This window comes from Pelodiscus sinensis, chromosome 5, assembly GCF_049634645.1.
Source record: "Pelodiscus sinensis isolate JC-2024 chromosome 5, ASM4963464v1, whole genome shotgun sequence".
Taxonomy (NCBI): Eukaryota; Metazoa; Chordata; order Testudines; family Trionychidae; genus Pelodiscus; species Pelodiscus sinensis.
The window spans coordinates 3,125,612-3,147,561 of record NC_134715.1 but is presented as its reverse complement, the minus strand read 5'-3'; the positions used below and the strand labels follow the sequence as shown (position 1 = coordinate 3,147,561).

The 21,950-nt window shown below is 43.2% G+C and overlaps 1 protein-coding gene across 6 annotated transcripts in view; it reads left to right on the top strand.

Moving 5' to 3' along the window:
* Positions 1-21,950, top strand: part of TECRL (trans-2,3-enoyl-CoA reductase like) — a 211,535-nt gene that overhangs the window by 130,333 nt on the left and 59,252 nt on the right. The window contains exon 1 of one of the 6 annotated variants that reach the window (XM_075929237.1): positions 13,182-13,650. The exons of 4 other annotated variants lie outside the window; for them this stretch is intronic. In XM_075929237.1, coding sequence (XP_075785352.1) covers positions 13,417-13,650 — 234 coding nt within the window. In that variant the 5' untranslated portion in view covers positions 13,182-13,416. Of the gene's footprint in view, positions 1-13,181; positions 13,651-21,950 lie in introns of those variants that run through there. One more of the 6 variants, XM_006127961.4, reaches the window with a different exon arrangement.

The window sequence follows — 21,950 nt, the reverse complement described above, 5'->3', positions numbered from 1 at the left end:
GATGTGTTTCAGTATGGAAGCTGAAAAACCCCTCCCACCCATAATGCTGTCAGTAAAATACTCCATTGACAGGAAGTGAGGTCATTAAGGGTGTGTCTGCACTGCACCTGTAGCTCGAAATAAGCTATGCAATTTGAGCTACGCAAATTGCGTACCTTATTTTGAGTCAATTTTGAAATAGCTTATTTCTTAAGTTGGTGCTGTCTACACAGTGCCAAATTTCAGAATAACCTGCTATTCCCTAACCTCCCTTACGCCTCATGGAATGAGGTTTACAGCGAATTCGGAATAGCGAGCCCGTTATATTTTGTGGGATAGCGCTGCAGTGTAGACATAGCCAAAGCAAGGTTGTACTGACGCAAAGTCATATCAGCACCTATATACACTTCAATCATCCACTCAGTCCCTCTCTCACTACTCACTAAAGTGGGATGATAGCACAAAGCCTCGATAAAATGCATCTGAACTTGCTGTCCACGTGCTTTCTGGGCAGCTGAAAGAGATTCTCAGAGCTGAGCCTCACAGTGTTTGCCTCACCGATAGGCATGTGCGAGGTGTGGAGGTGGGTGGTTAATTCTTCTGAGCTCCTTCGCACAAACTTTCCTCCTCCCACAAGTGAAGTCAAGACCACCTTGTGAGTGAGTAATTAGACAATGACATGAAGAAAGGTTGCCCAGAGCTGCCTTTCTGGATGAGCTGAAACTAAGCCAGAATGTAGAAAGTGGGGTTTTTTGTCTCAAATCCAACACACTGTCTTTTTATGAGTCTGACTGATCAAGAAGCCAGTCCAGAGACTCCCTCCTCAGCAATTAAAAGATTAGCAGGCAAAGAGTTTGCAGTTTAATAGACAAGAGAGGGAAAGCGAAGACAGGTGATATGACAGAGCACTCCAGTAGCAGAGCCAGAAATAGAACCAATGTGTTTTCTATTCAGGGCCTTCCCCCCTCCCTTTGACCACACTGCCTTTAATAGCCAGCCTTTCTAACTGGGGATGATTTATGCTTTGTGTGTCTCCTAAAACTACTGGCGCTGGCCTCGTGACCGGCTCTTGGCTCACTAGTATGATTTATGAACAATGACTGTATCATCCCCAAAAAGGTTGGGCAGCAAGCGTCTGTTCTGATCAGACACGTCACTCACCGTAGAAACCAAGCACCATCGAGTGTGTTCAGCGGCTAACAGGGGTTGTGAGGAAATCTTAGTGTGAGGATTTCAACAGCAGACATATGTCTGAGGCTTTTGTGGGCCAAGTGCCAAGGACAGAATCCATAGGGGAACTTGGAGTCCACAGAGCCAAGCCAGAAAAAGTTCGTAATGTCGGTAATGCTCGCAGCTTAGAACATGTCAGGCATATCCTGAATCTCAGTAGCAAGTGTCCTTTCCTGGAGCACCATGCGTCCTCAGGCACTTCACTGAGGCTGGCTGGAAGTTGTCTCTGTCTTCTACTGCTCACCCCAAGCTGCACAGGCTGTAGAAGGGAATTTCCTCCAGATGAATAAATGGCCTGTGATACGTGCACAAATGTTTCAGGCCCTCGTCTTACTACATTCCCCCACGTTTTTGTGCTTTTTTTTTTTCTGTTTACCCATCATCCCAGAAAAGCCGCATGCATGGACTGAAGGTGACCTAGTAGACTAAACAGTGTTATGAGGCCACCTTACTTTACTGTTCAGACATTTAGGCCACAATTGTCCCTTATTCCAAACATTTCCACATACGACTGGACAGATTTGATTTGTCAGGTGTGTGTAGTCCCTTATGTGGGGTCTGAGAAGGTTATGCCCGGGACCACGACTGAGGAATGTATTTTTATGATGGAGCTTCTCAAATAATGAACATGGATAAGGTGTATATATTTGGAGTGTATAAGGGCACTACCACCTTAAGCTTCTCTGCATCCCAGCAGCTGATGACAAATGTTAAGCCTCATTAAACAGTATGCCAAAAGTACTGGCTGGGATCTCATAACCCAGAAATGAAGACACCCAACTTTGCTAGTCACTTCTGTGCTAAAGTGATGAGAAATGTTCTTCCAGTATCGGAAAAAAACCCTGTACAATTCATATCAGGCCTGGATACTTGTCTGTTTTGCCATTCTTTCCTCACAGGGAACTGCCAGCCCCCTTTATTTAGGGAAGTGTGTTTATGACTTATTGGCCGGTGTGGCTTATAGATACCACAGAGTAAGCAGTCTTTAGCAGGTATGGGTCTGTTACATGTTCTAGCCTAAGCCCTGGTCTACGCTACTGGCTTTATTTCAAAATAACCCCCCTTAGGTCAAATTAATAAGAGGAGTGTCCACACTACCTTATTTTGAACTCTGTACTTTGCTAATTTCAAAATAGTTATTTTGAAATGGTGATAGTGTGGATACTCCAGTACCACTATTTTGAAATAACGACTCCCCAGACTCATTCCAACTAACTACTCCCCAGTGCTTCCTGGGGCGCTAAGTCTGAGGTAGCCCGTCCACATTAACAGAGCCTGTCTCAGATTAATTTCAAGGTTTCCTCATAGTGTGGACACGGCATTTCTATTTTGTTATTTCGGGAGTTATTATATCGATTTTAGTTATTTCGAAATAGTTTCCTAGTGTTGACATGCCCTAAGAGGGATTTATTTAGCTTAACCTGGCTTTTGGTTCCAGAAGTCCTTTCTTCAACCTCTGGTGTCACCCACAATGGTATTTATCACATAAGCGGAAGTTTGTCCAGGTTACACATTTTTCGGAGGGTTATATCCATATCTGTCGGCTTGTCCAGGCAGAGGAGGAGTGGAGGAGTCAGAACTCCACCCCCAAAGCTTTGTAAAATCCAAATGCTCATTGATGGTCTTTAGGCACATCATTTACTAGGGCTGTGTCCTCTGGTATTGAACGGTCTCCAGCGTCACATGAAACTAGTGAGGTTACACTTCAGAATTAGCACACTGGGTTGTGATACCTCTCATTCAAGAAAAACTGCCAAGTGTAATGTGACCCATTGCTGAAGACTGGCTCTAATTGCTGTATCATTCAGATGTAATTTAATGTCTAGCCATCTTCCAGCTGTCTCTCATGTATTAAATTATACATTTATCTGGGGGGAGAGAGGTGGAGGAGAAGCTATGTAGAATGTCTGTCTGTCTATGGGTTCTCATTCCAAGACTTTTTTTTTGAAGTTGTTCACAACATTCACCCTCTGAAATTTGTCTTGCTCAGTCTCTGCCTGAAGATGACTAAATCTTGAAAAATGTTGTGTCATTTGAGGTACAACATATGTAAGATCCTGCAGTCTTGCAACAGGAGAGAAGGTTCCCAAGAGGCCCAAAATGAACAAAACCAAACTCTTACCACTCTTTCTGGTTGATATACATGATTCTGGTTGAACCATGAAGTGATATACCTACAAAATCCCTTGCTCCTCCCCTTCATGCAAATTAATACTCAGTGAACTCCCAGAAAAAAAATGCTCAATCAAATGGGTGTTTTACATCTAAATTCCATTAGGATAAGTGCTGGTTGATTGTCTCAGTTCACTATGGTGCTCCCAGTTTAACATCTGAAATCCCCTGCTACGTTTGCCCCTCAACATGCCCCGCATCAATTATGGAATGACAGGCCTCCTCTTAGGACCACCAGTGAAGGCAGCTGAGACAGTAGGGTGGCACCATCTCCAACAAGCTCCATATTATGAAATGCCTAGTCACTCTGCCCTACTGCTGATACATGTGGCGCCTGATCCTCGGCTTCTCCAGAGAAGCAAAGAGATGGCTATACCCCAATTTTATATTGTCCTCATGCCCCCAAACTGTGGGGTGCTGGTTCAGCCCCCACTATAACTTGTAGCAGCCTTGGGGTTGCTCTATGTTACGTGGCCAACATGTTCCAGTTGTGTGCCTTCCTCACTAGGCCAGATACCGATTTTTGGCACCTTTATCCTTTAGTTTCGATGGAGCCAATTTAAGCCAGTAGAGAATGCTTTAGAACTATCTCTCCCAGAAGGGGTATGTTAGATAGATATGTACAATGTAGATATTTCATATAAAAATCTATAGTGTAAATTCTATGACTTAGCCCTTGAAAGTTAGAAGACCCCAAAGTCTTTGGTAACTATTATAATTCAGTCTTTATTTACTTAATCAAATATTCATTTTTTCATTTTGATATTACACTGGTTACTATTATATACCATTTTCTATAACTTTAAAATATATATCTAGCATCTTGTAATAGTGTATATGGTTCTGTGTAGAGAAGATTCTAGCAGTCTACTGTACATGTCCAAATTCCTACTGTGATTGTTCCATAAGTGGATTCTAGTTGTAAAGAATCAACCCACGTAGCAGAATCAACAGAGTTTTTAAAGTCATTAACCCACGAGGCATTCTCCAAGAGGCACGCTGTTAAACTCCTGGCCAGATCAGGTAAAAGGGCACACAAGCAATTTGTGGCCGGCATTTTCAAATATAACAAGGAGTCCGGTGGCACTTTAAAGAGCAACACATGTATTAGGGCATCAGGGTGTAAGCTTTTGTGAGCTACAACTCACTTCCTGAGATGCTTGAAGAACAAAGAAAAAGATAAAAAAGGAGAGGCTACAGAGATGGGAGTGTGACATCAGTGCTAATTAAATCAGAGTGGATGTGACTTATCGACAACAGTGATAAGAAGATGAAAGTACCTGAATGGGAAATTACTTATTATCGTGAGAACCACTGCATCTTTCTATTTAAGCCTTTTTTCAGGGTGTCAAATTTGCATATGACTTCTAGCTCAGCAGTTTCTTGTTGTGGTCTGTTTGTGAAGGCTTTTTTGGCCTGAGAATGACAACTTGAAAGTCAGAAACCATGTGTCCAGGGAGGTGCTCCCCTGCTGGCTTTCATATGTTTTCCGTGCCACCAGACTCGCTGTTGGTTTTGCTGAAACAGACTAAATAAATGTCTATACTGCAAGGCTATTTCAGGATAACAGAGGTATTCCGAAATAGCTACCCTGCGTCTTTTGAATGCATCTGCCATTGCGAAATATAGCTGATGCACTATTTCGGCATCCCTGTAAATCTCATTCCATGAGGGATAAGGGGATGTCTCGAAATAGTGTGTTGCTTTGAAATTTGGCACTGTGTAGACGCGTCAAATTTTGGAATAGCCTATAGAATTGAAATTAGATACGCAACTTGCATAGCGCAAACCTTGTATCTTATTTTGAGCTAAGGGTGCAGTGTAGACACCCTAACAGGGCTCCCCTACTGAAATCTGCTTTCAAATATGTGTGTGTAAAGTGAAGCATTGAAATTACATACAGAGGCCCCTAATAAAGCTTGAGCACCCACAATTTACTCCAAAGTTAATGGCAGGGTCTCCCAAATTAGGCCCTTATTTAATTGCTGAGCTATCAGCTTGATCACCTGCCTAGCTTTAGGCTGGCGTGGGAACAATCATGACTCGGACAATGGAATCTCTGTTGTCGGAACACAGAGCACTCGCTCTCATCAAGGTTCCTGTGGGAAAGGAAGAATTCTTCTTCCACAAAGCCGACAGGAATGTAGGTGATAAAACGGTGATGGGTGAACTACTGTCGACAGGAGCTGGAAGTGACAGAGATGCTGCCTTAACAGCCGAAAATGCTGTAGACTGAAAGGAAATTTCCTTCCCTCCAGAAGGAGGGAAGGATGAGTACAAAATATTAGCACACGTTATTAAGGTGGCAGCAACAACCCAAGGCTATAGAAGGGGCTACAGATCATTGTGAGGCACTGTTTAAAGACACACTAGGGATGTGTCTAGACTACAGGGTTTTGTCGACAAAAGTGGACTTTTGTCTACAAAACTAAACCTGCATCTACACTACCACTGAGTTCTGTCGACATAACGTCAACAGAACTCAGCAGTTTTGTCGATGCTGGTAAACCTCATTTTACGAGGAATAACACCTTCTGTTGACAGTTCTGTCTACAGAAAGCATTATTGCATCTAAACTGTCCTTTGCGTCTACACTACCATGTCGACAAAGCAGCTTGCTTTGTCGACAGAACTGAATGTAGTCTAGACGCTCTTTGTCGATAGAAGCTTTGTCGACAGTATCTGTCGACAAAACTTCTGTCGACAAAAGCCTGAAGTCTAGACGTACCCTAAGAATCAGTCTTCCTCCTTCTGTAATGGACAACCTGTGGCCCATCAGGATCATCCACTGGTGGGCTGAGAGAGAGTTTGCTAATGTGACCACTAGAAGCTGTGGACACTTAACATAAACAAACCATCTCATGGCCCACTAGTGAATTGGCCTTATCCACCGGTGGCCCACCACCGATCTGCACCGACTAGACCTTGGATGGGAGAGGAAACAAGTGGGAAGTGAATTGCAGAAGGTCACCAGGCAAATCAGTGGCAAAGCCAGGACAGGGCAAGTCTCCAAAGTCCCATTGTATAGCCCTAGCCATGACTCAGTCCTGCTGCCTTTCTCCAAATGCTTCTTCCCAGCTATGGGTTCATTTATTGCTGCAAAAGGGCAGCGTGCCAGCATCCCTTCTGTGTGTAAAATCTCCCATTGCTCAACCACCACAAACCTGTAGTCTGTCTGCCGCCTCTCCACCTGGGGAAGAGGGGAGCAGCCCCACCTGGAAAGCTGCATAAAAACTTGTGTTGCCTGCGTGTGGAAAGCAAGCTGGGCCCAGGTCCTTCCGAACACAGGACTCGGTGGCAGGAAGAGATGTGGAGACAGCTCCTAGAGTTCCACAATGTCAGGGAACCCACAACAACTGGCTCTGCCAACCGTCCTGCCAGACCATGGTAATATTGGCTAATGTTGGCCCAAGCTCGCCACATGCCTAGTTGGGTTCCACGGAGACATTCCTGGTGAGGCTTTTGGTCTTTCTCCAGTCGACACCCCCCCCCCAGTCTTCGGCTGGGGAACACAGGCATGCACTGTCCTTCTGACAGAGATGGAGAACTTGGCTGTTCCTTCCCCACCCACATGTGCATGTCTGGACAGAGGGAAGCATATTTGGGCCTAAGAATTTTACATTGAAGTATTAAAAAAAAAAAAGGCAACCTAATAGCTGCTTACTGTACATCACCTCCCTTTTAAATCTTGGGTTGTCATTCATGTGCCCTGTTTTTGCTCATTTTTGGAAGAGTATCTCTCACCTACCTTGCATAAGTGGTTTATTTTCCACCTTTCACACCTCACTCTCTGCTGTCAAGGGTGGTATATTCCACGTCTTACACTCTTGAGTTAATATGAAAAGGAAGCAATTTGATCCTCAATTCCTCAATTTGTATAACTCCTAGTGTTACAAGGGAGGGAGAAAAATTGTTCTCCTTGGCCTCTGAGGACAGGGTAAGCAGCAATGTGCTTAAACTGCAGCAAGGGAGGTTTAGGTTGGACATTAGGAAAAACTTCCTACCTGTCAGGGTTGTGATACACTGGAATAAATTGCCTGGGGAGGGTGTTGAGTCTCCATCACTGGAGATATTTAAGAGCAGGTTGGATAGACATCTATCTGGGATGGTCTAGATGGTGCTTGGTCCTGCTAATAGTGAAGGGGACTGGACTCAATGACCTATCAAGGTCCCTTCCAGTTCTAGTTTTCTATGATAAATCATCACAATTGCCTTCAAAGAGGATTTGTACACCAGATCAACCCTGATTTAATTTACCACCAAAAAATTGATCTCCTATAGCTTTTACTTACCTTTTCACAGAGTGTTGAAGCAATATCAGTAAAAAACATCTGTAAATGTTTCATTGCGTGGAAATTGGTTCTGATCTATTACTGTCCATTTGCCAATATCAGATAATAAATTCATGCCATTCAAATGTATCCAGGAAGTGAAAGATTTTTTTTTTCAGTATCAACAGCAAAGTTTTTATGGTTATAGTTTTAAATCTTTGTATTTCATTTTTAAATGTAGATGCCTACGTCATTACAGAGCGTTTTCTATTCCTGTATTTGCATCTCATCTAATCATCATTGTAATTACTCTTTCATGGGTCTGTCATTTTCAGTGTAATCAATCAGCAGGCAGAAGTTTAAGATACATTTTGTATTTCATAGATCGGGGGTGTTTAAGGCCAGAAAGGATGAGTAACTCATTTAGTGTGACCTTTCTGAAAAATGCATAGAATTTCATCCAATTATCCCAACACTGCGCTTCATAACTTCTGTTTGACTAACACTTATCTTCCAGAAAGCCAACCAGTCTTGACTGTGTGTTCTTCTCTGATGTTTGCTCTCCTGCATTTTCATTTAGTCCACTACAGTTAACACCAATCTATCGGCTTCCCAGTGATCTAAAGAGTTAGACTAAATTGTATCAGATTTGTCTGTATTTGTTCTACTTGGCATATTGGCTCCTCTGTGGCTGTCGCTCATGTCAAAACTATTATCTAGTTTCTGAGTTGAAGGGTGGACCACTTCATCCGTCACAATGTAATTTTCCATTTGGCTAAGAACAGAGAAATATCATTTTTGTAGATTTTTTTTTTTATTTGTGAAGCTACCCAGATGCTACTGTGCTGAGTGCTAATATAAGAACTATATTAAATATAAGGTAGACAGATCTAAGGAGAGATCCTTTTTCCAGATTAACTCTTTCTGCAAGCTTTAGGCTCTGTCTAGATTTGGAGCTAAGGGTACAAATCCCAGTTTACATGGACATATTTACTAAAAGTTGCACCTCTCTAAATGGGGACACTCTTGTCCGGCAACATTTGTGGTCCAGCAGATCAATGGATGTTCGTAGACCAGATGCCCCAGGGTTGGGAGCCCAGTGCCAAGAGGACTGGGACTGGAGCCGCAATAGTCGACTGCCATGGGGCTCATGTTGGGCCTGTGGCATCCCCTGGCAGTGGGGTCAGGGCCTGGGCATTACCACCTTTCTTCCGCTTTGATATGGGTTAATCTCCATAGTCATTTCTTCTAGGGTTGGCAGGCTAGAGGACCGGTGGCGGGGGACCTCCCCGGTCTGGTTTAGGTTGGACATCAGGAAAAACTTCCTGCTTGTCAGGGTGGTTAAACACTGGAATAAATTGCCCTGGGAGGTTGTGGAATCTCCATCCCTGGAGATATTTAAGAGCAGGTTAAATAGACATCTATCAGGGATGGTCTAGATGGTGCTTGATCCTGCCATGAGGGCAGGGGACTGGACTCAATGACCTATCAAGATCCCTTCCAGTTCTAGTGTTCTATGCTTCTATAGTTTTCCATTACAGTGTCCTCCTCCTCCTGTTTCCATTGGCGTCAAAATATTAATATCCATTGGATTAGGTGTAGGCCTTTTTATTCCCTGTTGTCATCCCATTTCTCTTTGGTCGTAACTGATAAGGTGAGATCAACATTATAACAGGAAAATAACATATACAGGCCTAATCCTGGGCCGATTTATGCTTGTGCTTAGCTTCATGTACTGTGGTTTGTTGTGGTGAAACCAGTTGGATTACTCACCCAGAGGAAGTTAAGTGTCTGAAAGGCCAGGGCCTTAGAATAGAAATTTTATTTTCAGTCTGAGACTGTCATATTAATTTCAACGCATTCTCCTTTCCATTCCGGTGATTTCCCAGATATTGCATAGTGCCTCTTCGTGTTCAGCAATATCATAGGTAGACTGCTTATTTATGTTTAAGGAATGGTTGCTTTAAAGCTAACAGTCCTTATTTTCAGTGCACTGGTTGTAAACTTTTATCTTGCTGATGTGGATACACAGGCTGGATTATCGTACGATGGCACCCTTTGTCCTTAAAACCGGGTGGGATGACTTTTTCTGTGCCTACCCTTCAGGACCCATAACTGCAAGGCTGATCTTGATATGGGGGATGGAGTGAGTCTTCATTTGGTGCTATGCCCAAAATGCCCCGGAGATTGAGCAGGAAAAGGAGTGTAGTTCCATGTATATGGGAGAGAGGTGTTCCTGCTAACTAAGTGCCATTTAATGGCAACGCTCTGTGTAGCTCATTAGTTCAGTGAGACATTTGAGATGGAAAACATCAATATGGTGCCACTGCTTGGCTCACCCTGAATGTCTTTTCATCTCATCTATGCCTAGACTGCATCTCTCTGTTGGCAGAGGGATGCAGATTAGGCAGGTCGACATTGCAAATGAAGCAGGGATTTAAATATCCCATGCTTAATTTGCATAAAAATGGCTGCCATTTTTGCCGCCTCAGCACTTTGTTGGCAAAAAGCAGCAGTCTAGAGGGGGATCTGTCGAGAAAGAAAGACTTTTTCAACAGATCCTGTAAACCTCCTTGCAGGAGGCATAAGGGATCTGTCGAAAAAGGCTTACTTTCTCAACAGATCCCCCTCTAGACGGCCACTTTTTGCTAACAAAGTGCTGAGTCGGCAAAAAAGGCAGCCATTTTAATGCAAATTAAGTGTGGGATATTTAAATCCCTGCTTCATTTGCAATGTCGACCTGCCTAATCTGCATCCCTCTGCCAACAGAGAGATGCAGTCTAGACATACCCTCAGTGAGAAATGCAACCCTAGTAAGGGCATGATGAAAACGTGTTTTGTTTTAGCCAGACCTTTATTTAAAATTCTACCAGACTGACCCAGCACTGCTCAGGTCCTCAACTCATTTTTTTTAAATAAAAGGAAATTGTACGTGCTTTGTTGAAATGATGGCATTTTCCAGAAATACGGTGTTATTTTTATTAAGATAATTTTAGTCCACTTTTCAAATGGGAATTCCATCATCCCTATAAGCTCTTATAATTTACAATGTTTTAACTAAAAGAGTTTGGGTCAGTTTGGTTTCCAGTAACATTGTCTCCTCGTTTTCAGACCTTAATGCTTGATTTAGCTGGGCCAAAACAGATCATGGCTCCAAATTTCTCTGGCCATGTCTGCACAAGGAGATTATTTCAAAATGACTAAATTCGACTTAAGAACTCCCGATTTAATACATTCAAACTTGCATGTCCTCGTTATTGGGAAGCGTGGAATGTCCTCGCTATGGGGAACCATGGAATGTCGTTTGAGGCGGGCTCCGTTAATGTGGACATGCTACCTTGGACTCAGAGCACCAGGAAGCACTCTGGGAAGCTGCAGGAGGCCTCCTGGGGGCCATTTAGCACAATTTAGCAGCACCAGAGTGTCCACACTATCGTTATTTCGAACGTACAAGTTCAGAATTGGCATTATTCCTCATGAAAAGCAGGACTAAAGAGTTCAAATTCCACTGCCCGTTATTTTGGAATAAATGGCATGGTTGTGTGAATGGCACTGCTTACTAATTCAGACTTGAAGGGGGGTGTTACTTTGTACTAAGGTCCTAGTGTAGACCAGGACTCTGTGTTATCTCTTTTCTCTAAGGTTTATTGAGAAGCAATCCTGTTCCAGGGTCATCTCGGTTTTCTGGCTCATCTGGGTTCAGTCTCTTTCAACATTTACTCCGTTATGTCAATTTTGAGGATTATACTTGATTTGGTGATTCTGTCACTTTTCTGTTTGATTTTATGAGAAGCAATCCCATTCCAGACACATCCTGTTTTCCTGGCACAACCAAACCCTTACATTACTTTAAGTTATGATCAGAGGAAACTTTATACCGAATTTGGTGGTCCTAGCTCTTACCATTTGGAAGGAGTTCTTGATCAGACACACAGACAAACTTTTTAAAATTCCTAATCCAGGTTCATCCTATTTTTCTGCTTCATCTTGGTTCAATCTCTTTCAACATTTGCTCCGTTACGTCAATTTTGAGGCCTTTACTTGATTTGCTAATTCTGTCTCTTTTCTGTTTGCTTTTATGAGAAGCAATCCCATTTGCAGGCACGTCCCATTTTCCTGGCATATGTCTTCAGTTTATCTCATTTCTGGAAAGCATATTGGAGAAGCAATTCCATTCCAGGCACATCCCATTTTCCTTGTACAACCAAACCCTTATTTGGCTTTAAGTTATGGTAAGAGGAAGCTGCCTGCCAAATTTGGTGGTCCTAGCTCATACTGTTTAGGAGGAAATCTTCAGAGAGGTAGCTGAGTTAGGCTATATCTAGACTGCAAGCTTCTTTTGGAAGAAGCTTTTCTGGAAGAGATCATCCGGAAAAACATTTCTGAAAGAGAGTGTCTACACAGCAAGAGCACAACGAAAAAGCAATCTGCTTTTTTGAAAGATAGCGTTCACATTGATTGGACTCTATCTCACATTTCAGTTGAGATTACTGCAGACGGAGTGGCCATCAGGATACCTGTGCTTTTTCCTAAAGGCCTCTGCTTTCAAAAAAACACTCTCTTCCACATCCACACACACCTTTTTCCGAACAAGCTTTTTCGGAAAAGGCTTCTTCCTCGTAGAAAGAGGTTTACTGCTGTCAGAAAAACACCTCCGTTCTTTTGACTTTCCTTTGAAAGAACACAATAGCAGTGTGGCTGTAAGTGTATTTTTTCTGGAAAAACTCTGCAATGTAGACATACCCTTTGTCTATAATGGGAAAAACTTAAAAAACAACAAATAGTCTTGCAACATCTTAAAGACTAACAAAACATGTAGATGGTATCATGAACTTTCATGGACACAAACCATTTCTTCAGTACCCATTGTTTGGTTTGTTTAGGAGGAGTTCTTGGCCAAACAAACAGACAAACTCTCTAAAACATGTATTAGATTAAGGCCTCTTAGTTTAGTGTGGAACACCAGAAAAAGGGCTAACACCATCTTGAATTTTGGCTTGGAGTGGGGGAGAGGAGCGTTCAAATTACCCAGTAAGTTTCTTAAGCAGGTACATAACTTTAAGTACACGAAGAGTCCCACGGATTTCATTCTTTTTGAGCATGAACACTTTCCTGAAATGGAGACTTGCAATGGTATAATTTCTTTGGCTCCAGTGGTATTGGTGTAGCTGAGGAGAGAATTCTGCTTTGACTATGTAACATACCACGCATTGCATTCAGTGTAGCCAAATGCCAAACCTTTTCTGCCACCGGGGTATGTCAGCGACTCTCAAGTTCTGCTGATGAACTCTTGGCATTTTGTTGTTTTAACTTCCCCATGTGCATCAGCAGGCATCTCGGGGGGAGATGACATTTCACATATTTGTTTTCACATATGGACATGTTCAAACATCTAACCCAGATAGATAACTGTGGAATCCATTGCATTTCATTCCTAATCTCTTTCTGGCCCTGGAGTTTCAGGGACTGGCTTGTCATATTACAGAATCAAGATAAAGCGCGAAAGTAGGATGTGTCGTTTCAAATGCTGTTTAAAAAAAAAGCAGCAACGCAGCACATCACAATAGCAAGTTAAATATAGAAATGGATTAGAGAGTCATTGTTTTCAGTGCTGCTAAATAAGACTGGACTCTCAAAATGGAATGCCACTTGACCTTTCATGTCTCATCAGTCCATACTTGTATTTAACTGATGCAGGGAGGACACATTTCCCCCTTGGAAGTGTCCTGTGTCGACATGACAGTTGCTACTGCTGGGTCACACAATGTTTAGGAGGCATAAACCCAGCACGCCGGAACACAAGAAGGACTTTCCTGTGCATGGAGCCACACTGCCGAGCCTCCAGAATGACACAAGGTCTTTTTTCAACTTGTCTCAGCTTGTTCTCTCTGCTGGCCATCTCAGACCATCGCCTGTGTTGCGACATTCAAAGATCACGTACTTCGAAGTGGAAATCCTGGATGCCCAAAGTAAGAGGCAGATCTGCGTGGTGGATAAGGTGAGCCGTGTGGCACAGGGTGGGAGGCAAAAGATGCCGTTTGGGGGTTGCGTTTCCCTGCAGTGTCATAGTATCCCAATGTGGATTTCATCTTATTCATCTTGCTGGGACAGGTGCAAAATGTCTCCTTATTCACAGGCCTTCAGTTGTTTTTCCCTCATATTCTAAACCCTTGGCAAATAAATCAGGCTATTTATACCTGCTGGCTGGTCAGCAGAATCAAGCAGACAGTTTGCCTTTGTCTTAAAGTTTGCAAAGATTGCAATGCTGATTTCAGGGCCTAATATATAAACAGTCACTTTAGGAAAGTGAATTCAGATTTATACGATATTTGCAAAGGTTTGTGTCACTGCGGTACCAGAGGGACTGTCTAGTGTCCAAATGCATTTGGCCGAAGCCCGTTTATCCAAACGGGACATGGACTGCAAAGTAGATTTTCACTTAGGGCAGTCTGGCTAGGAGAGATTTTTGTGTTACTGATGTGCAAACAGGGGATTATGTTGCACTTAGTGATGAGGGGTTTGGATAAGCCTGGATTCTACCTCCTAAGTAAAGGAGGCCCGAGAAAATATCTCAAGTGGCTTTATCGGAAAAATAAACATTTTCGCCACAGATTTCTATTGCCGATTGCACGGAAGGCCCTTGACTTTGGGAGAAGAGAGGGTGCTTCATTTGGGCGTAGAGAATATGTGACTAGGTGGACTCAAAGTGGCCGACTCAATGGTTTGCCTGAGATGTGTTCTTTGCAAATATGGGACAGACGTACAGGAGCACAGGGGGTTGTAGCAGAGCTACATACACTGGTATAGGTTGGACCTCTCTGGTCCACCACCTGTGGGACTTGACTGATCCCAGATGAGGGATTTTGCTGGACCAGCGGAGGTCACATCTGACCCCTCTGCCACTGTTCCTCCCCCCTTCCGTATGGCCCATGCCGACCTACTGGGCTTCCAGTCAACCCCCCTCTGGCGGTGCAGCAGCTTCTCAGCTCCCGGGCCCCCCAGGCAGCCCATCTGGGCCACGCACCAGCTCTCACCTTCCTATCTGCAACCCAGATGGGCCATGCACCAGGCTAACGGCACCTCCTCCCCCCGCTGCATTGTGTCAGTCTCCCCTCTCCTCTGTGCAGCGCACCAGGCTCCCGACCCACCCTTCCTGTGCTTGGACTCTCTGACCCTGGAACATCCATGGTCCAGCAGGACCAGACCAGAGTCTGATCTGGACCAGAGTCCTGGTTTAAAGAGGTGTTGCCTGTATTTAGTCATGTTGGATAACTGTAAATATAGGGTCTGATCATGAGCTGGCAAAACCCAGCATCGTGTCAATGGATCAGTGCCCCGTGCATACCAGCACGTGATCTGACCTCTTGTACTTTGCTGTGCACATTTGTGCCAGGCACATTTCTTTAGCCTGAGTGTACAACAGTCGCATGGTGCAGCGGAATACAGAGACTTCTCCTTTGGCGAAGCAGTGACGGTTTATCATCTTCCCCACTGAGAATTCTTGTTCCTGCCACTGAAACAAATAGCTGAGATGTATAAAGATACTTATTTGAACATCTTTTATATGTGCTCACTGGGATACACCCAAGGATTTCCAGTGCACACGGTTTTTTCAAGTAGCATTCTGAAGTAGGGATATACAGTTAATATTAAATAAATACATTAGCCTGTTGATATTAATTATCGCAAAATATGTTATGATCAATGCAAATATAATACACGATGAATAAATAAATAAATGCCTATACTGTAGAACTCACCGAGGGCATGTCTACACTAGGAAATTATTTTGAAATAACTACATTTGAAAGAATAACTCCTAAAATAACGAAATTGAAATAGCACGTCCCCACAACAGGGGAGCCTTGAAATTAGTCGAAGGCAGGCTCCGTTATCGCAGACTTAGAGCCCCAGGAAGTACTGGGAATAGTTCTTTCGAAACAGCAGCACCAGAGCATCCATACTACCGCTATTTCGAAATAACTATTTCCTACTAAGCATTATTCCCTGAGGAAAGCAGGAGTACAGATTTCAAAATAACCGTCTTGTTATTTTGAAATAACGGGCTTGATAGCATGGACGATCCTCTTATTCTTTCACAATAAAGGGAGTGAATTTGAAATAACTCTCTAGTGTAGACCAGGGCTAAATTAAGACTAATACTAATATGTTTTGAAAACCTTACACTGAATAAAGGCTCCAGATAAAAAAGCATGTAAGCATTTACCTAGCTTCAGGTTCACCAGCTGTCCTGTTGACTTGATGGAATTCACGGTAAGAGGAGCAGAATTAGTTCAGTGCTGAGTCTCTATGAAAAATCCCACTCTACATGATTTGTTTAAATACACTTGCTGTCCTGCAATATCGACCAGCTGGGGAGACCAGAGGGCTTGGTTTAGTCCTGATGCAGTAGAACCCCATTCGTCTGATCTAATGGGAACCAGGGCCAGACTGGATCATCCAGAGAATGGGAAAGTCTGAGGCTGCGGCAAGGTCTACCCCTGCCGCCAGCCTCCAGTCATCGTACAGAGAGATCATGGGGAAAAATAACAGCGGATTCAGATTTCCAAAGCTGCCTCAGGAGTTTGGATTTTCTATATCTGTTCCTCCAAGACTTCAAACCCCATAGAATACTACAAAAACCCAATGCGACTCTCATGCTACAGATTAGCACGTTAAATAATACACACCACAGATGAATACATGGATTCTCAATGCCAACTAGCACTCACAGGTATCGGTACACCCCATTTCTGTGGCTTATCACAGCAACAAAGAGAACATTGTGCTGCATTTCACACAGCCTGCTGCTTAATTACATGTAGCATAGACACAGCCCTAACATGACACTCGTAATGTCTGCTTTCTGTTTCTAATGTAATTGCTGTTAGTTTCACTTCTCAGCACTGCGCATAATTATTTCTTGTCAAGATTAGTAACAGGCAGGCACATTTATGTATATGAATATATAGTTATTCATATATAGAGATAATTTTTATTTCATATAAATGTGCGCATATATATATAAATTCACACACACACATATATAATACACTTATGCAGTCCTTGCAAATTTTTAGCAATTCAGAGCAAGCTGCTGCTAAGCAAATGCACGCGTAATATTCCCAGTTTAATTAATGTGACTAGAAATCTAAATCAGTAACAGCAGAACAAGGGCCTCTTTGTCTCTCCCTCTTACGGACGTGCCAGTGGCCTAAAAGAAGTACCACGCACTGCTACCCCATGGGTTAGTTGTCATTTCACATGCACGGAAATCCTATTGGCGTTGATAGAAGATTTGTGTTTTCTAAAGGCAACTATCAACCTCCAGCTGTGGGCTGTGTAGCAAGGAAGATTGTCTTGTGGCTAAGGCAGTGAAGTCGGGTTTAGGAGATTTAGGTTCAACTGATCATAGACTTTTTGTGTGATCTAGGGTAAGTCACTTATTACTCTGGGCCTTAATTTGCCTCCTGTAAAATGAGAGAAACAACATTTCCTTTCTCTTATCTCTGAAGACTGTAACTCTTTGGGGCTGCCTCTTAGTATGTCTATGTAGAGTGCCTAGCACTAAAAGGGCCTAATCTGGTTTAAGCCTGCTTTGTTTATTAACTAATCATGAAAGTGAGATACTTAAATAGAGAGAAATTGACTCATTATTTCTTTCTTTTATAATCTTTATGGGTAGGTCTACACTGCATTCCTCTTTCGAGAGAGGAATGCAAATGCACACAAACGAAATTGCAAATGACGTGCGGATTTGAATTTCCCATGCTTCATTTGCATAATCGCGGCCAGCTGCTTTTTCGAAATACCGTATTTTGAGGTAAAAAAATGCTGTTTAGCATATTTTGAGGTAAAAAAGTGGTTATTTTGAGAAAAAAACCTTCTTTTGAAATAACCCTTAAACCTCATTTTATAAGGAGTTAGGATTATTTCAAAAGAAGGATTTTTTCTCTGAATAACCGCATCTTAACAGCGTTTTTTACCTCAAAATAGGGCATTATGAAAAAAGCGGCTGGCCGCGACTATGCAAATGAACCGTGGGAAATTCAAATCCGCACTTCAGTTGCAATATCGTTTGTCTGCATTTGCATTCCTCTCTCGAAAGAGGAATGCAATGTAGACATACTCTATGGGGGAAAGATGTCACTAGTTGCAAACAGAGTAAAGTTTCTGCAGGGCGAGGTAGAGGAAAGAAGTAAGTGTAATTCTGCAGTGCCAAACCCCAAAATGGAAAAAAATAATCGTCAGGACACCTCCCCCACCTTCTCACCTTGTGAGATTATCTTAAAAATCATGGCACGTAAATACTAATCAATAGGAGTTTCTTTTTACTGTTTTATGTTTTCTAAGCTTGTAGGTTTCACTTCAAAATGTCAGGCTTTTCTCTGAAATCACAAAGGCTAGAAATATTTTTTTTAAAAAGCCAAAATTCTCACATAATCCTCTGCCTCCAAGAGCGGGGGCTTAAAAAAAAAAACCTACAAGTGCAAGATTTATGCTAAAATCACAAGAGTTGGTGGCACTGATCCTACATTTGGCGTAGGTGCGTGTATGCCGTAGATGTGCTGTGTACAATTAATACTAAAAATACCTAGCTCTTGGGATTCTGCTAGGAATGTGGTTATGCCAGCGAAGCATGGAGCAGATGAAAATAGCAGCATTCAACTATCAGAGCCCCTCATATTATCCGCTCATATATGCATAGTATACATATATTGTGACTATAAAATCTGTGCCCCAAAGAGCTTTCAGCCTTCCAGGTGATGAGCGTTCTAGCTCAATCCAGCAAAACCCTCAAGCATATGTGCCATGGGAAGCATATAACTAACCCCATGGTCTTTAGTGAGACTGCTCGTGTGCTAAGGTTCAATATTTTGTTGGCTGAGGCTATAGCATGGTGCGCTAGCAAGACTAAATCCTTACAACTCAATCCAGGAAAGTGTCTCTAGTCCCTTTGAACACTTAGCACATGCTCCCCTAGAAGCAATTGGTCAACATGGGCCTAGCACAAGATGGTGAAAGAAGGTTGGTTTTATCAGCATGTAGATATAATGTGTGCGTTATTCATGTATAGTGAAGCATGAGTGTAGACTACCAATATGTGTCAGTAAAAATGTAGCCATGTATTTAAATGAAATATCAAAACAGTTCAAAAGAAGAGGGGTATGTTTGGGGGTGGGGGGATGAGCAGAGGGAATTAGTGTCAGTGACATCTAAGTGAGGTGGTGGGTGGTATTTTATTTAGTGTGTCAACTTTTCAATTGGGACAACCTCAGAAATTATATGTTACTGAAAAAAAATAGTCTGGAGATTTTCTGAGACATTCCAAAAGCTCATATATCTTTAATATTTTTTTGATTGAGTGGTTCTTCAAAATTTCCCCAAAGCTCTCTTCGAGCCATTTTAGACAAAAAAGATTTGTTTTGACAATGTTAGAAAGTTGAAGGAAGAATAAGAAAGTTGAAGGTATTTTAATTACATAGCTGGAGTTGACATACCTTGATTCATGTTTCCGCGCCATCCCAACAGCGAGAGGTCAATGGGAGCAAACGCTCCCGTCGGCTTCCCTTACTCTTAGCACAAACAGAAGTAGCAGCAGCTGTCTGGGGCACCCTCTGAGTTGGATTTAGCGAGTCTTAACTAGACCTGCTAAATCAAACTCCGGAAGATCAATTGAGGCAGCAACAATCTTCTGTTTCGTGAAGACATGGCTTTAGAATGGTAAGTGTTTTGCAGAATTAGCCCACATCCTTCAAACTCTTGGGTACTACTTAAATGTGCTTATCTGAGGACTGTTAGTGACTGCAGTGAAGCTACTCACACGAGTAAAGTTACTCGCTTGCAGTTTTGGAGTGGAAGGCCCTAATCCTTCAAGGAGAATTGTGTGGCTTGAACCCTGTGCCCACATGACACCCCAGTGGAATCAAAGTGGGCTCAGGCAAGCAGAAAGGGTGCAGCTGCCCAGATCCCTTTGCACGATAGTGTTATAGCTCCTCCCCTTCCCACCACGCCCGTAAGAAGTTACTTCAGCACGTGTCATGCAGTCGCTTTGCGTATGACACACAAAAAGGTAAAATCCAAGTGACGGTTGGGGACACTTCAGTGATACAGGCCGACCTGGGTTGTGTGGTAACACTAATTCGTTTACATGAAATCTATTTTAGAGCACACAAACATAAGCCTATGTCCCCACTCATAGAGAATGTGCCTCGCACTTATACAGGGGGGCCAACAGCTTTTGAGAGCCCCAAGGCAAAGTGAGGTGAGGCCCGACTCTGGGCCATGGGAAGGGGCGGAGCCTCAGGCAGAAGGGCTAGGGCTTGGGCAGCCAGCTCTCCTTGCCACCCAAATGGCGGTGCTGCCCCTCGCCCCCAGTCCTCAAGCTGCACAGAACTTGCAGACCAGTGCTTGGGCGGTGATTTAAAGGTCCAGGGGCGCTTGATGCTACTAGGCCTGGGGCAACTGCCCTCTTTACTCGGCCTGTTGGTGGGCCTCCACTTATGAAGTGGCGCACTGTACCCTGGAAAGCAAAGACCATGAAAAGTACAAGAGAGGTCATGGTAGAAAACTAGATGAACATGAGATCCTGATCTGATGCTGGATCTAAGAAGCTGTCCGGGATCTTTTGATGTATAGATGGAGGAGTATCAAGGCGGCGTAGGGAGGAGGCATTACCTCTGTCTATGGCATTCATGAGACCCTTACTGGAATCCTGTCTCCAGTCCGGGTGTCCAAAAAGGATACTGACAAATTGGAAAGGGCTCACAAAAGAGCTACACCAGTGGTGTGAGGTCTGGCAAGCTACAGCTGGCTGAAACATCGTACATACAAAAAAATCAAAACAATTGAAATGTTTTAATGAACACTCCTTACGATGTTTCAGCCAGCTTTATTGGTACCTCATTCCAAAATCCTGACATCCTTTACTTGTAAGGTTCTATATGCTGTTAAATCAACTCCGCCATTTTTGTTTCTGGCTCTGTGTTTGCCCCGTGGCATTTTGTCTTCGGATCAGCTTGTGGGAACATGCATTCTCCAACGAAGCTTGCGCATACATAATTCGGCATGGGTTGCTTGTAAGGCAGAATGTGTTGGACAGTTTTGTTTTGCAAGACAGCTCACCTCTGGGAAAGCAACAGAGAAAGCTTTCCTCATCACCAGTGTTTCAGCTGGTCAGGGATGCAATTCGGCATTTTGTTGGCCGAGCCCAGGACTTGCGCCTCTTGTAGGGAAGGAATGTCTTTCCTGTGAGCTTTCTGAGGTCTGCACAAGAGGACAGGAGATCCTCTTGTCCACGTTCTAACACACAGAGGAGAGAAGATCCTCTCCTGGCCCTCTGAAGACTTTGGGAACTCCACTTTCCCTCTGCTCTGCAAACTAGCCCCTGCCGAACCACGGCCCTTTCCCATTGCAATTCCACTCTCCCATGCCATTTTCTACATGCCCACAATAAGCACAGGAATGCTAGAGGCATCATTACCAACTCTTGGGACTGTGTTGAAAGTCTCATGATTTTAGGAGTGTTCTTAAAGCTCCAGCTCCTAGTCTACGTCTACACTATGAGGTTTCTCATCAAAAAACATGCTAATGAGGGACTCATTTACATGAATTGTGATCTCATTTGCATATTTTCTGCCTATCCGTTTTTGCACAAGACTGGTATCCCTTCTTTTTGGGGACATAAGGATCTTGCAGAAAAAGGGGGGTTTGCACAAAAAGACAACATCCACATGGCTTGTTTTTGCACAAAGCTCCCCCAGTGCAAAAATGGAGCGACAGAAAATATGCAAATGAGATTTACTCATGCAAACAAGTCCCTTATTAGCATATTTTTCCGAGAAAATTCATAGTGTAGACGTAGCCCTAGAGTCTTGTGATTGTGTGAGCCTTTTAATTTTTGGTGGGTTTTTTTTTAATTGTTCTTCAGTTTCTCGCAATCCCAGAGAAAATGTCTACCCGCAGTCCTCCGAAATCGGCAGGCAAATAAACCACCCAGCTTTATCTTGCTTGCTATTTTCTAGTTCATTATTTTTACATCCTCACAATTTGGGGGGGGAGGGTCCTGCCTCCTGATTTCTGAACGCTTGAAAAGCACGACATCAGAGTGGCGCATTATTGTTCTGCATTTAGGTATATGTAAATTATGTAAACTATGGACTGACCACTGACATTTCTCACTGTGCTTTGATTGGATGTTCTTTTGATCTATGTTTGCACAGCACCTAACTCCATGGGATCTTGCTCCGTGACTGGGGGTTCTCCCATCTTACTAATTAGCATCATTATTAATCCGTG